At 33.3% G+C, this 17,948-nt stretch overlaps 1 protein-coding gene across 2 annotated transcripts in view; it reads left to right on the top strand.

Moving 5' to 3' along the window:
• The first annotated feature begins 697 nt into the window (after positions 1 to 697).
• Positions 698 to 17,948, top strand: part of Cph (BCL11 transcription factor chronophage) — a 62,509-nt gene continuing 45,258 nt past the window's right edge. For both annotated transcript variants that reach the window (XM_036359743.2, XM_070109540.1), the window contains exon 1: positions 698 to 2,614. In XM_036359743.2, coding sequence (XP_036215636.2) covers positions 2,578 to 2,614 — 37 coding nt within the window. In that variant the 5' untranslated portion in view covers positions 698 to 2,577. The remainder of the gene's footprint in view (positions 2,615 to 17,948) is intronic.

Raw genomic sequence — 17,948 nt, 5'->3', positions numbered from 1 at the left:
AACGCATCCACAATATAGATTGTGTGGTGGCGCAACCGAACGCTTATACTCCACACCTCTTTATTTCATTCTTGTTTTTGTTGTTTCCGTGAACAACACATCCCCCTCATACACCAAATAGCTCTAACCATAACGCACCAGTCCGCTCTTTATCTTACCACTACACTCCTTCGCATCTTACTCCAATGTTACCGAAACGAAACGCAACTGTGCTCATGAGAAACCCCTGTTGCTGCCTTTGCTGCTGCCCAAGTGCTTTTACCAACTCCGTTGTTATAGGCATCGTTGCCGTTGTCGTCGACGTCGTAGTTGTCGTCATCGCCACCGTCACCGTCACCATCTCCACCAACACAACACAATTGTTGACGCCGCCGCGCCACTTTATCACGGTGTTTGTGGTGAGCGTGAGTGAGCAAGCAAGTATGGCCAAGCAGTCAGTCAGCCCTAAGTACATATGTGCATACTCACATACATACATACAAATGTATGTATGTCTGTTATTATTTAACTCGTGAGTGGCGAGTGGCGACTTTCGAGTCAAGTCGATTTCAACCGAGCTGAAAGGTCGGCCGGTTGGCTAGTCGACGATGGAGGAGAAGTGAGCAAAGCTAAAACTAACAAAGAAAGCCAAGCGCGACAGAATGACAGAGCCAGTAGCCGTATGAATGGTAAATGGTAAATGGACGGATGCGACTAATGTGAGTTTATTAGTTAGACGCACACGGACTGTCGCGTTGTGAGGACGTGCTTTCTTGCAAAATAGTTCTGATTAGTGAAGTTTTTTATATATTTGTGTATTTTTGCAATAACGTGTATTTCAATGTTACTGTCACATACACATTTGTACGTACAAATCAAAAAAGGGTTGTTATCAGTGAATAAGTGTTGCCTCAGTTATTCCACATACCTTCGGAAAATTTTCAATAAATTATGCTTACAAATTGAACACAAACAAGTCAAACGTCGCATCAAAAATTAAAAAAAAAGTAAATAAACAATTTGCGCTCTAAAACCGCCGCGAGAACTAATTGAGCATTTATCTACCTGTAGCGGAAATGTTTACACTGTTATCAGTTATTTCTTTGTCCAGTTGTGTATAAAAGTCTTAATAACTTTAGCGGCAGAAATAAACAAACATATTACACACCGCATATGAATCGGACACAGAGAGGCGGCAATTGAACAAATTAGTGGTGCGACTGAATAGTGACATAAATCCACCCACTAAGAATACAAAAATACTCGTTTGTTTATGTATGTAAGTATGTATGTACATACATATGAACGTAACTTGAGCTACTGTACACATGGATACCTACAAACATATGAGCACAAATACCTTCTTATGGGACAATGTGGCGGTAAATAACGTACCACCCTTATCCCGCCGCATCTAACTAACTGAGCGACAAAGTCGTCAATCAGCTGCTTATCCATTCCCGTCGCTAAAGCAGTGGCACTGTCTGCATACTACCATCAGTCCTAAAGTCGACTTCACCACCAACGTCACCTCCATCCGCCAGCATACGGGGGCCGTTACCGCCGTCGCCGATGACACAAACAACGTAACCAATAAACCAAAATCGAATTTTTAAATTGGCATCAAAGTGTAAAAACCGTTAGATAAAATTGAATTATCCCAATGTGTGTGGCCACAGTCACTCGCAGGACATCGGCGCGCAAGGACGCACTCATACTCGCACTTGCACGCAGGAAGTGCAAAAGCGAAAGGCATACGAGTTTGTAGTAGTGTTCTCTTCAACATTAGCAATCAGTGACCGGTAACTGTTTTATTTAACTCTCTCACTCGTTCGCTCCCTTACAAGTGATTCAGGGAAGTATTCTAATTGGAATCCAATTGTCGAATTAGAAAAGACGAACACCTAAATGTGTGACAAAAAATATATATTGAAATCAACAACATACCAAACCATAAAAAAGTGTAATGAAAACACACATACAAAAGTTAATGCGCGTTAATACAAAATTACAATAACAAAATTACTGAAAAACTGAAACAGAAATGGAGTTTCCAGAGCTGCAATAACATTCCGCAAATGTCGACATCTCCAGGATGAAACATATGTATATAAAACAAATTGCATTTGCTCTATTTTGTTAAAAAGTGTATAAGGTTCCTATCGTTAATTAAAAATATTTAAAAAATTATTGTGATTATTTACATACAAGTATATGTGCGTATGTACATAAAGCTGAGCAAGTGCATGTTTTAACGAAAATCAAAATATTAACACTGTGGGTATGTTAAGTTCTTAAAAAATATCAAATAAAGTATAAATCAGCTCTTTATTACGAAAAGCTGAAAGTCAAGTGTTGGTGTGTTAAATCCGAATGTGGATCGGTACAACAAAGGTCTACGAATGAACTTAACGCGGCACATAGCTAATATTGTAGACTGATTCCTTTTAATATATTTACATATCACGTCGTGCATATGTGAGTTGAAAAACGCATCGCAGAAACTAAAATATTGTAGCCGCGGCCGAAGTGCCTCTTGATGTGGATAAACTCCTCGTCAGGCTTCCATAAACCCTACTAATTGCTAACTCAGGAAAGATGAGAATTAAAATGCCCGCCGTCAGAATTGCCCAAGGTGAGTGAATAACGACTGTAAGACTTTCTCTTTTCACATTTTATCCTCGTGAAATTATTCTCGTAACGCTTTACTAATTAGTTGGCCAAAATATCCGTTTTTATGCCCACGGTTTTTATTATATAATGTTGATTGTTGAAAAAGTATATTGTTATTCTTGAATGAATTCTGTAAAGCTTATGCATATAACCATCACTCTAATATTAACATCCATGCCATTAATATGTTAATGACATTAATATTAATTACATAATCAAAAATAATAATAATTAAATAAATTAAAGTGTTTTGTATGCCATGCCGCAATTTAACAGGTGTTGCTTTTAACAGACTTTTTATTTTTGATCATTAATAATTAGAATTAATGAAACAGTGTGACCGATCCATTGAAACCCTTATTTTCCTTCATAAATCTATAAACTTTTCCCAAAAATTTAAATTAATGATTCTGTATTATTAGCACCGATACTCCAAATATGAATCCTCTCAATCATCAATAGACTTACATATGGACGCATTTTTGAAAAATATAAGTGTTTGCCAAAAATTTTAACGCCAGGTTATTATTGTACCTGGTAATTTGTTTTTAGTTATGAAGCGATAAGATTTGCAAAAAGTAATTGCTATAGTATAATTGTCAAAATACAATAAATGTTATCATTTATTTACTTAAGAATTTCTCACTATGTTAATAAAGATTTATTTGAACAAGTAATAATACATACTTAAACATACATATATATTAGGGTGGGTAAAAAATCCGAATGTCATTATTTAGCTTCATTCTCTATAAGATTGGCTCAATGAAAAAACATCATTTTATATCGCAAAGTTCATAGTCTTGTAGGAAATTTACTGCTCTACAAAAATGGTATTTTTTTCTCTTTTTTGTAATTTCCTTTGATAAGCATTGATCTTTGACGATGAATATCTCGTAACCGCTTAACTTAATCAAAAAATTATCCAGATAATATTTGTAGAGTAGAAAATTTCCTACAAGAATATGAGCTTGCAATTTAAAATAATTCCTTTTTCATTGAGAAATTCAAAATAGAGAAAGAAATTTTCTTCAAAATAGTCAAACTTCAACCATTAATATCTCTTAAACGGTTAAGGTACTGAAAAACCGTTAGAGAAAACCCGTTTGTAGAGCATTTAATATCCTTAAAAATCTATGAACCGAGATCTTTTTTCGAGAAGTTTTAAGCGAAATATGCAATCTTCTGTCTGATAATAAAAAAAGTGGAAACTGTTTGGAGAAGGTTACAATTAAAAGCTCATGCTTTGATAGTCTTTAGATGCGTCTATCAACTTGTTTTTCAGAGTACGCAGTTAAAAGTTCATCGATGTATACTTCCCATTTCAATATTTTAGTTTTTAGAATATTTGAGATCTCGAAAATAAATCTTATACCAAAGGAAAGTATCTGAAAATCACGAAAAGTCTCATAACTATCAAAATTTTACCTCATTATGTTCTATAGCTTTTTAAAATAAACCCTCGCCCTTTTTCTGTCCTCATACATAATGATAACGTACTTTATGAAGTATTGAAAGCAGTCGGTAAGGGTTCAAATAAAAAATCACATCAGTAAATTCATAAAATGCACACGATAAATTTGTAAATACTACGGACAAACGTAACTACAAGCAAATTAAAGCATGATTAACAATTTTAATAGAAAATTTGGAAGTGTTTATTAAGTAAATATATACTTTTTGAAACGTTCACTACTTATCAATACTTATCACTGGCATTGCTTATCATATATCTTGCAGTCATTCTCGTAAGTAAGTATACACTTCAATTTGGACGTTGTAGGGAAGTTTTTTTCTAATGCACAGCTTACGTGCCACGTTTTGTCCGGAGTATACTTCTATTGTGTTCAGCCTGATCCACCTTAAAAGATGATATTGTTTATATATTTCAATAATGTTAAAAGTCAAAACAGTTCATTAATAAAAATATATATTTCTAAACATAATCATATTATTTTGGGTAAAATTCTAAGTGCAAAATTCATAATTTTTTCCATTGACAAATTTTTGTATCAATCATTTTCAAAATTAGACCTCAAGTTTACAATCCTTTGGATTCTTATACCAACAATATCGTTTTCGCCTTTATTCGTTAATTTTATTTGATTATTTATTATAATAGTATTTCATGTTCACCTTAGCCACAGCAACGCGTGGCCCGATCTACTTATACATACATACATATATATTTTTGATACTATATTGTTCGATATACATATAAGCCCATTACTCTCCATTTCTTGAATTAAGTCTAAAAAGTCCTTAAAATGAGGTATTTACTATTAATTAAAATTCAAAGAAATAATTCGGAGCTATGGTTCAAAAGAAATCGACAACAAGTATTTGAACTGAATTATTGTTCGCACGAACATATTAGCCAAATTTAACCAATTCTCAAAAATTAGGCAATATATGTACGTTATACCGACCGAAGGCCTCATTAATATGACACATTAAAAGCTAGCATTGATTCTTTAATTCTATTTATAAAATATTATATATATGACGATTTTTTAAAATAATCAAAATTATTTATTGCAGTCATTTTTAATTTAAATACATACTTACCAGTACTTAAAATTTAATTTCAAATGTTAAAATTAATTAAGTATATTTAACGGCTCGTTCTAATTTGAAAGGCTAAAACAGCTAACGAAGGCAACCCTAATACTTTACGTAGGACCTTTAACATATCTTAACACATATTGTACATATATGTAAGTATGTATGTACTCGTATTCATATACAAACACACACTCATACACATATATAAATATATATAACTCTCGAACTCTTTCTTTTATATATATATGCATATGATATTTACCGGTTCGGAGACCCAGGTTTCGAAAATAATTATTATGTTACATTATTAATTCTTGTCTTCTGAACGCACTTGTCCATTTAATTGAACGCCTTATCAGGTTGTGTTATTCTTTGATTGCTTTTGTACGTTTTAAAAAAACGTGTTAACATATCGACTAAGAACCGAAAATTGATATCGGAAACGGTGTTCTGAAAATATTAACTACCAAAAAGTGTCGAAATTTCCAAAACGATCAATAAACAACATACACACAACATATTACTTTTTTAAAATCATCATCAGAGTCTCAAAAATTAAGCTATTAAAGTTTCATAGGTTTGTTAGTAGATTTTAAAATCTTCTCAGTTTAAACTTAGGAATTCTCGCTATTCTCCATCCGGTATAAAAAATATATATATTATAAATTTCTTACATTGTTTTTGATTTAGTTTGTTTATAAAATTCTAAGTGACTAAACATTTCTGAAAAAAACCTTTTAAAACCTTAACACAAGTTTATACAAATTATTGCTTTATCGAACGCTCCTATGTATGGTATGTATGTCGCTTGCTTCTGTGCAACTGTTCTTGCCCATGCCAATTTTTGTAAACATGATTAAAAGTAAAAAATTATGAGAAAGTAAAAAATGGACTTTGAACCTTTATCTAAGAAAGTGCCGCTTTTTCGAAATTAAAATTAAAGGTATTTTAGCTCGAATCTTTGGAACGGATGCTTCGTACGATATCGGTTGCTTTAGATATGATTGAATCTACAAGTTACAAAAACATGGACTTTGAACAAAAACATAAAAATGTCCAGTTTTTTCAATTGTCTGTAATCATATGCGAATTTACTTTAGTAAAGTTCTTAAATAAAAGAATTTTAATATTTATGAATTTCATAACTAGATAATCTTGAAAACGCGCATATGAGAGCATTAATCATAGAGAAACTTAATACCCATAACTAAACCCAGCGATATAATTAAAGTACCAACGACTTTGCAAGTCATAATTTTAATTATATAAGAGTGCACCTCACGGTCTCGAACTCTTTCTTATTTATGCTTTGTCCTCATAAAGCATATATCCTCACAAATCGGCTACAGCTGATTCGGCTTAAATATTATATTATTACCTATTCATTAACATAAATGTGTGTGTACTTACATACATACATACTTGTAAGCACAGGTGCAATCGGAAATTTTGCGAAATATAAGACAATATTATAAGTACGTTTGTATGTAAGTTTGGATATTTTTGTATTGACAAGAAATTACAAATTTAATTTGATTATCGACCAAACCGTGGTCATTAGCATGTAGTAATATTTTGAGTCCTGAAAATTTATTTCCATTCAATAAGGATATCACCATGGAAACTCGGCTGTTTATTGATTAAGTATAACACTGCGGAAAGCCGCAAGGATAAAAACAGCAATGATACGATTGTAGCTATTGACCCAAGGTTGCTTTGGAAATTGCCAACAGCTGGAAAATGTTCTAATTGTTTGTAAAAAATAACAACACTACTCATAACAACCACAGCCAATACATAAGTACGTGTAAACAGACTAAGAAGGAAGCTACCCTACAAGAACAGTGACTGACTGATCATATGACAGCCACAGCTGAAAAAATTTAGTCAGCGCGCAGAATAAAGTTTCTATCATTTTCTTAAGAGCCTTGTGCAAAAACTGATGTAATCAAACGTATGTGTGTGAGTTTGCTTCTCTCTTTAACGCATGGGTATTCGGAATTGATTCTCTATATATCTATACTGCTCACTCTCATGTCTTTTTCTGAGTCATTGCTGACTATAAATCCATCATAGCTGAAAATTGTCAGTTATGACTGAAACGCAATCATAACTGCAATTTCTCAGTTATGACTGTATATCTATCACAAGTGAAAAATTCTTTTGCGCAGTAGATAATAGAGTTTTTATTGCATGAATAAATTCAAAATTTTAATTAAAATTAGTTATAATAATATACATAAATATAAAAAAGGAGTGTAACAAAAGTATAATTAAATAATAAATTATGAAAAGAAATTTTCACTTAATTCCATGCTTGCTCCTCTCAAAAGATCTGCTGTACATGTTTTTCCAGTTCATGAATATTTCGAACTGTTTAAAAATGCCTAAATAAAAATGAAAATTAACAAAAAATATAATTTTATTGTAAACTTAATAATAACTTACGTATATTATATTTGAGAACTCCTTAGTTATTTATTTATTTTTAATATAACAAAAATTGTTATTGCACAGAAGCACACAACACTTTTGGTTTATCGCACGAAATTACAGCTACATAAGTATTTCTCAACTTCTAGAAACTTGTATGGAAATGTATGTTGTCTCCTTTCGAAGTATACAGAATTTGCTTTTGGAAAAATTGTAAACATTGACAGTCATTTTACTGTTCATTTGACTGTCAGCACTGACATAATAAATGTGAAAATGAACCCATCAGCAATTTCTTGTAGGGTAAAGACTCCCATCAAATTCAGGCACACATTTCGGACTAGGTTTTTGCGCTTATTTATATACAGCCCTACATGCATACATAATTCTACTATTTCATCCGAAATCACGGATGTGTCTGTATATGTAAATATTAAGCACTGTGAAATTTGTATGGGTAAATGCATTATGCGATAAATAATAAACTTACGAAAAATACAAGCCTGTCTTAAAAGCGCACCAACAGTGTCTATCAAACTAAGCCAACAGTCAGCAGGCAGCAAAAGCAAAGATTTTGGCGGTACGATCCTGAAGGATGCATACGGGTAAAAATGGACAAAGCCAAATAATCATATGCCAGAAACGAAAAAATTTACATAAAAAACTCACCGGGAGAGACATTTTCAATTTAATTTAGTTTTTTCGTACAAAAACCATAAAGAGTTTATTTGTAGAAAAAATTTGTATGAATTTCAATATGTGCAAGCACACATATTAAGTACATATGGATGTATGTATTTGTCATAATACATGACACGTAATATTCACAAATACGCACACAGTTTGATATGACGATGCAATAATGGGCAAGGATGACATCCATTCGCAGCCTGCTCTCCACCCCGGCGTTATTCGCAATACTCCAAGTAGTGGTGGCAATGGTGTCTGCTTCTGCTTCTGGCAGCATAATCAGCCACAATAGCGCAAAGGGAATTACTTCCGCTGCGGCGACGCGGTGGCTCGCTGGGCTGGCAGGCTGGTTGGCTGGCTGGCAACCCAGCACCAAGTCAACAACTGCATTTACGAGAGTTAGGCTGCGATTGTTTTTTACTTTCCTTTGTTTTAAGCATCCCTTTTGTTAAAGTTTAGTATATGTTTTTGGTGAGCAGCTGAGTACAATCTTTTTGTTTACACATTATTTTATTTCAAGCTACCGCAACGTACATCTCATATCCCATATGTACGCGCTAAATTATAGAAGAGTATTTGTTAATCCACTCCTACCGAAAGCTACATACAAATTCATACAATTAAAATTCCACAAGTATCGAGATTACGTATAAAATTAAAAATTACAAAAGTTAAACCCGTATTAGACAAAAATCGAAAGAATATATATAGTGATAATTTATATATTTAAAATAACATTTATAGTAAGAAAATTATAGTAATTTATAAGTTCACATTTTATTTAAAACACATATTTTTATGTTTAATATAATCAAATATGTGTATATCCATATGGTTTTTACCTTGAATTTGTGATCTAGGTAGGTAGGTAGAGTCGCTGTCTAACGACGCACCTAGGCCTTTAGGAGGCCCATTGTGATACCACCGGGACTAATGTTCCCTCACTTTATCGTCTCCTCTCTGAACCAACCTGTGCTCCTGATGAAGTACAAATAATTTTATATTAGCAACTTCTGATACGTCGTCAAGGAATCCACGACCGATAGTTGCGATTCTTTTCCTGTATAGAGCTTTACATTCGCATAGAAGATGTTTTACAGTCTCCTCTTCTTCTATTTCTTGACAGCTTATATAATAGTCGTTGCATGGTACACCTAGCCTACTGGCATGTCTACCAATTAGACAGTGACCTGTTAGTACTCCTACCAGAGTTCTTATATCATTAATTATGTATTTTAATAGTCGGTTTGTGCGACTCACGCTCTATTCCTGCCACGTTAGTCTGCTGGTTGAGCAGTTAATTGATTGTCTCCACCGAGACTCTGCTATATTTATAGTATGTTCGCTGATTAAGTGTTTGCAAGTTGCCAGAGGCATAAAAATAACCTCTTTTTCAAGGGTTAGTTGCAAAGTGGTACCTGTTCTGGCTAGTTCATCTGCTTCGCAGTTCCCAGGGATATCACTATGTCCTGGAACCCATTGCAGGTTTATTGTGAAGTAGCATGTCAGATCCTCTAATATTGGCTTGGATGAGACCATTGGAGACTTGAGTGATTTCAGGACCGCTTGGCTATCCGATAGCGTCAATTCTATGACTAAATTAAAAGTGTTTCATTGTTGAAACATGCAGCAGAATTTCAACACAAAACGATTAAAATTTGTCTCAGAAAATTTTTCATACATGCATATGTATATTTTACAATTAATTAATTTTTTGATTTTGATTAAAATCTTTTTTTATCTGAACATATATCGACCGAAACAAACAACAACAACAAAAATAATCTATACTATAATATATATATATAATATTATAAGTGCGAAAGTCCGTTTGTTTGTTAAGCTTTCACGCAAAAACTACTTAACAGATCATCATGAAATTTTGTACATATACTCTTAGAGGTGTCAGAATGAACATAGGATACTTTTTATTACAAAATTTATAAATTTTTTACGGATTATTAAAAAAATTATTTTGGAAGATTATATATGTTTGGAAAATAAATTTGAAAATTTTGAAATTGAAAAAAAAAAGTTTGGCAGAAATGATTGTTTGTCGAAAAAATTAAAAATGAAAGAAAACATAAATGTATACAAAACGTAAATCAGAGAAATAACACAAATATTATTAGTATACCAATGAAATATATCTTTGTTGTATTGATTCAATAAAGTATATTTTAAATTTGAAAATTCATTGCATTTAGTAATCCAAGCCAAGCAATAAAATATATTCTTTATATGGATCCATATCTACTATAATGATTTGATATATATATATAATATATATTTGATGGATTCGATGAGAGCGAAGCCGCGGGTAAAAGCTAGTACAATTATAAAATTTAGTGTGTTTACATATGTAATGGTTAATTTGAATAAAGACGTCATTTTATCGGAAATTGTTGGTACATCAATTTAAAAACTTTTGCTAAATTAAAGTTAGGTCATATGATGCTCTTCTGATTTTACGGAAAACATCTCAAGGTAAAAGATAAACCTGCGAGCAAATTAGTTCATATTATTATATTATATATACCATGTGCATATAGCACAATGACTATTTTCACGGTTGGATATCAAAATATGCGTACATATGTAACACATTGTATGTACGTATATACAACCAAAAGAGAATCATGAACTTGCGTTAAAAGTTTATTCGCGGATTCTTTTAGTGTTGCAATTTTCACTTTCAACTGGAAATATTTTCTCACCCCATCCACGCTATGCGCCGCAGAGTGGGAGAACGTCTGTAAAACTACTTCTTCACTTATATACGACCTTAATAACTTTGTATAGTGACAAATATACATACATTTATTCTCTGTATGTATATACACTGTAAAAATTTAAAAGTACATAATATTTTGAGCGTTGTAAATAAACCGTTGGCCAAATGTTCTAGTTCCTCAAAGGGGTTGCTTGTTGGGTTACTTGCAGTTTCTCGCAGCAGCAGGAGTACCAGTACGAATTTGACAAATCGACAAATGAGATATGAAGGTGTGAAAGCTTGAGCTGAGAATTTTTAAAGCGCAGTTTACATAAATATATACGTAAAAACTACTGTAATTTACTACATACATATTTGTAATGTGCTAACCTTTCTGGCTCCAATTTTTGTCAACGGCTCAGGTCTAAGCAAATATTGGTGTAGATTGTTGAGGTGTAGACATAAATCTTTATAAGAAAATCTTGAAATCAATTTTATTTTTAATTGGAAATGTGTATATTTGATATCACAAATCGATAAACTACATTTGTTCTAATTATACTCATACATGTTGCTACAGAGTATAATAGTTTTGTTTGCCTAACGGTTGTTTGTTATGGTTATATATACATATACAAATGACCAGGATAAAGAGACGAGTTAAAATCCGGGTGACCGTCTGTGCATGCTGTAACTTGAGTAAAAATTGAGATATCTCTATGAAACTTGTTCTTGGTACCGTAAGACGGTTGGTATTGCGGATGAGCATAATCGGACCACTACCACGCCCACAAATCGCCATTTTTCAAAAACAAATAAATTACCATAACTAAGCTCCACAATAAAATACAAGACTGTTTTTTAGTATACAGGATCACATCAGGGAGGGACGCGTATGTCAGGTTGCGAGAGTATAAAAAACTAAATTAGAAGCTGTACAACAAAAATACGGACTGGACTTCGTTCAAACAAATACTGCAGACTAAAATAAACTGTCCAATAATCACATCAATCGAACAACTAGAGCTCGAGTTGGCAGATTTACCAAAAATATTCAACAAGCTACTTGTGATAGTTTTCCGGAGATAAAGTGTAAAATTATACGTTCAAATTACCCTAAAGAAATAAAATCTTTCTAACCAGAAAAAGAAAGTTACGACGGAAATGGTAACAAACATGCTTACCACTTGACAAAACCAACCTTAATAGGGCAACATCTGAATTAAAACAGAAATCACCCATATTAAACTATCGGCTGACAAAAATATTATTACTCGCTCTGGGTAAGTACCAGATATCTTAAACGTCTAACATGCCACATGGCGCCATTGAATATTAACAGTAATGCATGGTCTAGAAATGATTGTGATAAAGCAAATTTATTCGCAAAACACCTGCTGAAACTTTTCGTCAAAAAATTGCGTTCACGGTAACATTCAACCAGATCATCCAACAATCCCAGCAAACTTCATTTGCGAACTTAAAAATTAAATTAAAAGGCTTAAAGGCAAGAAAGCACCAGGATTCGATCTAATTTCAGCTGAAGTACTAAAGCAGTTCCATACAAAAGTTTACTAAAGCTCACCTTATGGTTCATGGTATCATCAATGCAAACATCAAACAGAATAAAACATTCAACAATAAAAAAGGGCCCGTATGCTGTGTAAGCAGCTGAACACTTTTATGAAAAACTGAATTTCGTGAATGAAATATCAATGAAAAATCGGGTTTGTTAAAAATGACAGTTCTATCCACTCAATCTTGTAGTTTGCTAATAAATAAATACATAGGAAAACGTGTAGGAAAATATTGTAAAGAGGCAATTTTCAATTTCAATTTTCCCGATATTAGCGGAAATTTTCGCCTTCTGCTGGATCTTTTTTCTACCTACTTGGATTTCCAGACTATTATCGACGTATTCGCTACCGCTATAGCTCGAAAGTTCTAAGTTCTAAATAATTGAAAGTAGGAGGATTTTAAACCGCTTAAACCGAAAAAACCTCATAATTTAGTTGATAGTTTAGTTAGAATACCAAGGAAATACGAATTTCTTCGTTACCTTTGTAAGCTATTAAAAGCAAAATTGTCGTTTGTTATATAAAACCAGTCGTGCTGCTATCAAATATTGTTATAGTTTTAAAAATATTTGAAATAAAAATATAAAAACAAAAAAAAAATGGACTACTGATGAATGTATAACCCTAAATAAGAAGAACTGTGACATTTAATAAATTTATTTCATTCATCTTAGAATTACCTTTTAATTTAGCGACACTTATGAAACTGAACTAGTATAGCCTATTATCACAGGAATATCTAAATATCTGGATCGATTCGCAAACTATATACAAATGCATTCGTATGTACGTACGTATTGTACGTACATATGTGCATTGGATTTGAACCCAAAACTGCAAAATCGAAAAATGAAACAGACAACAGCACGATCTAAAAGATTTAAAATCCAACCCACGCAACAGCTTTGGAGATGGTCCCGCAATCAGTCTTCAGCACGCGTTGGAAGTCCGGCCGAGCCCGTGGCAGACTAACCGCAAGTCTGTTTGTAGCTGAAGATAATCATAGCGTCACTTTTCCGAGGACAAGAGAAAGACGTAGGCAGGAAGCAGAATTGGCTGGTGATGATCACTTGCAGTTCGTTTACGCGGTGATCGTTCAATAGAGCACAACAAAAGCCTACATACATGTATATGAACATATTTAACTAGCACGAGTACGTTTGTCATATCTACCTCTACCTACTTGTACTCGCTGTGAAGGCGAGTATGTAGCGTGACACGCGCGCTAAGACTAGCCCTTTGTCAGGCCAAAAAAGGAGGGCCTCAGCATCAATGATGAGGCAAACCCAGATCGGTGTGGCAACGCAATTCTTTGGGTATGTGCTATGGTTGTGGCATTTTATGCGATTGTGTATATTGTTATGATCACTTCGTTTGTTGATTTGCTGTGTAGGTGTGGGTGCGGCCGGATGGACGCCAAATCTCATTTCATAATTATTCATTTAAAATAAGACGTAGTATGAAAATAAATCAATCACAGGGGCACAATCCATACGTACTTGCATGCAAGCAAAGATGCAATACACCCATTTTAATATATACGTATGTATGTATGTATGTGTATATATGTATTTGAATCAATACTTATGTGCTATATATAATATGCAAATTTATCAGGTTTTAGCTTTTTACAAGGAAAGACAAAATTAAATTAATCAATTGACGCTTTGGAAATATACTTTACTATATTACGGGCTTACGTGTAACCCCAACAGACGACAGTATTAGCCTAAAAATTCAAGAAGCAAGTAAAACATTTCGAAAATATAGTTGTCGGGGTTTTCTTAGGAAATAGGAAATTAATACCACGAACTTAATATGTCCTTGTGGTACTAAAGCTGGAGCTCAAGGAATTCTTCAAGGTCTAGGTGGTGTCTAAGATAGTGGTTTTGCCAATAGGAAATATTCAAATTTGTGTTCTTAAGATTGTTAATTCTTATAACTTTCCCAGCTTAAAAAGTTACCACACTTTTAGTTTTCTAGAAGCTTGAATTTTTTTTTCTTCAGATTTTTAGCTTACGGTATGCAACGTAGAGCAGAAGCCATAAATAAATAAATAAATTTTCAGAGTTTCAACAGTGCATTCGGGAGTTACCAGGTTCTTAATTTATAATAGTAAAATGGACGTTTTCTTGGTTTTTTCGTATGATTATTATCAGTGAGTATTTCAGATTCAACGCAATAATTGTAAGAGGCTTCTTATGTCACAAGAATCGCATTCATTAAAATATATGCGAAATGGGCAAGTGTAAATAGGAATAATAAAATTATTCTTCCGCATGATTTGTACTACAAATACATTTTTATCTACGTTCTGACCGGTTCGTTAGACAACGTTATTACTGCAGAATATATTCCCATTCGAAAAAACAACATTCAAACATAAAAAAGAAAAAAATTTGGGAATATTTTGCCATATGTTGCATCAACAATACAAGCATAGCTGTAGGCGGAGTTATATCGCATCTAGTGGTCAATGATGCGCACATACATATGGCAAAAGTATGTAAGTAATTTCCAACACTTATTTATACCGGACGGTCGCCACAAAGCTTTTTTCCACCCTAGTTGCTTGATTCCGACTCGTCATCGTTATGATTTCAAGGGTGTTAAAAACCCACTTCCCCAACCTGACCTCAGCAATACCCCAACTCAACTCTTGTAAGTAAATATAAAACTGTTTGTATGTGTACACACTCGAGTTCTCATCCACACATACGAATGTATGTATGTCTGAGTTTCAGTGGGACCACTCTCTCGACTGCTGTTAGCTACACGCAACTGGATCGGAATGTGCATGTTTATCCTATGTTCATAATGTACAAACTTTTTTATATGTATAAACTTATGCACATATACATATGTAAATGAATAAGGCACATCAATATACATATGTACATATACATATGCGTATGCGAATAGAAACGATCGTATATACATATCATACATACATATACCAAAGGATAGCATTCGATATTAAAGTTCCAATTGTCCTTTGCAATACAAAATGTTACAAACCAATATCCGAAACTGATACCGGTATGCCCAGTTTCGGGCGCCATGCGGGTATTTGTACAATACATATATACATACATATGTTGCTAGTGCCAACTGCCCAACATACTTTTTGACAGTACTTCGGTTGATGGTAACTGCATACCCACACTTAGCTACGGCCACGTTGCGAGTTGAATCTTGCTCTGAAAGATGCTAAGATAGAACACGAAGCTTAGCCAGCCAACAACTACTTGCAAACCGAAAACTTAGAGGAAACAAAGTCAAACGGCATTCGTTGGAAGTACATATGTGTGTTCTACCTTGGCACACACGTAAATAAATTTACTGCATGTGTGGAAGATAAAAAATACATACGAAACCCACTAGATGAGAGGAGACCCATTCAAGCGTATGCTAGTATCCTTAGAAGTAAAAGTATATCAACATGAAAAACAAGCTTAAATTGTACATACATACACGCAGATAAACGGAGAGAAAGTAGGCGAGTCAGAAAACGCATACGTGGTCAATATGTTGCTTTGGCATCAAGTTAAATCGTGGACCTGCAAGAGTTGAATCTGAACAAATACACACATGTATGTAAATCTAAGTATATATAAATATACATTTGTATGGAACATACTTACAACATATACAAATAAAAAGACAATTTAACACCATACCGCAAGCAAGAACTACCACACGAAACAGATGTGTCCTTAGAGTATAAAAATGGCAAAGGATCCCAAAACTTCAAGCAGACTAATGTTTAGCACTATGAAGAGATAACTCGTACCGTTTAGACTTGGCATATGGTTTTTAGATACACAATAATTAGATACACAATTATCTGTTTGTAACCGCGAACTTTAAAAGTACGTTTATGTTTAGTTCGGATATCTTTGTCGCGAAATTCCCTCATTGTTATCGAGATATAGCAAATTTTGATGTTTTCAAGTGTCGAATTTATTCATGATAGTATTGAATGAGCTCTTATTTATATGATTATCGCAGTTCTTTTTTTTGGATAACATATCGGTTTGTGAGTAAAAAAAAAATATTTTTTCAGTCATGATTAAGGTTTTTCGCACTTTTTTGCTTATACAAAATCATGTCATTCCCACCTTCAGGCTCTGTACCGAAAATATGCGAAAGATTATGCTAAAGGCTTAAATCAAACGTGTATGTGGATATCTACATTTGCAGTTTACAAATTGTCCTGTTTTACTCAATGAAAACCTCGAATTTGTTTCCAAAGTATTTCGCATGGACTACTCAAAAGCAATGATGTCGCCAAAGCCCCATCTATGCCAAAGACATTTTCTCAAAATAAACTCAGAGATTTTATAGGTGATTAAGTTATGATAAAGCAATTTTCAATACAGTGCAATGGAAAATTTCCGAAGCTTAGTATGAAAAAGTAAGGTAGCAAGATATTGATGGGATCGTCATTTGATGGCAGATTACTACTGGTTCTTTAAAGAAGATTGTTAACTGGAAAGTTATAAAAGAAGTGCTCATTAAATATAACATATGTTTTGGACATTTGCCTCTCTGTTGAATATATACTCTTTTTTAAAACAAATCTGACATTATAAACAAACATGGGTTGTTTAATGTTTTCAGATTTTTGTGATGTAAAATTGGAATAAGAATTTTAAAATAAACGAGAACAAATCTTACAAAACCATTGAAAGTTTCAACATTTGTGAGCTTAAATATAACAAAAACACATCTTATATCTAGGGCAACAAAACCACTGAAGAGCAATGTTATGAATCTGATAGAACGGATCCAGTGGAAGTGGACCCAGGCGGCTGAACCAAATGTACACAATACTTACAATGAATAGTAAAGTATCAGAAATCAATACATATTCCTTGGTATCATTCAATGAAAATTCTGCCCAAAACAGCATTAGATTGGGCAAAGAGAATGGCCATATTACCACCGGATTATAGTGTCATCTGATCAGATAATGATAAGAGTTTCTGGTAGAGAAAGGTTCGAAGAATGTTTATAAAATATTCTACATAACAATGCTATTTAAATCGCTTTAAATCAAAAAAGATATTTAACTGCACTTTGGAGGTATGATCATTTGGAAGTACACCACATATTACATGAAATAAAGACCTCTTCATATTTGTCTGTACCAACAAATAAAATTAGAAATCAAGGAAACTTTAAGAATAATTTCCTATTGAAATAGATTCAGGTCACAGAGAAATGGGGTAGGTGAATATTTAGTATATGCTAAGTACCAGTGAATGGTATATACATTGGTATAAAACAGATCGAACATAAATTTTGTGTTTTTT

This window comes from Bactrocera oleae, chromosome 5 (genome assembly GCF_042242935.1).
Source record: "Bactrocera oleae isolate idBacOlea1 chromosome 5, idBacOlea1, whole genome shotgun sequence".
NCBI lineage: Eukaryota > Metazoa > Arthropoda > Insecta > Diptera > Tephritidae > Bactrocera > Bactrocera oleae.
Note: the sequence above shows the minus strand (reverse complement) of the source record. Positions and strands in the feature narration are given on the sequence as shown.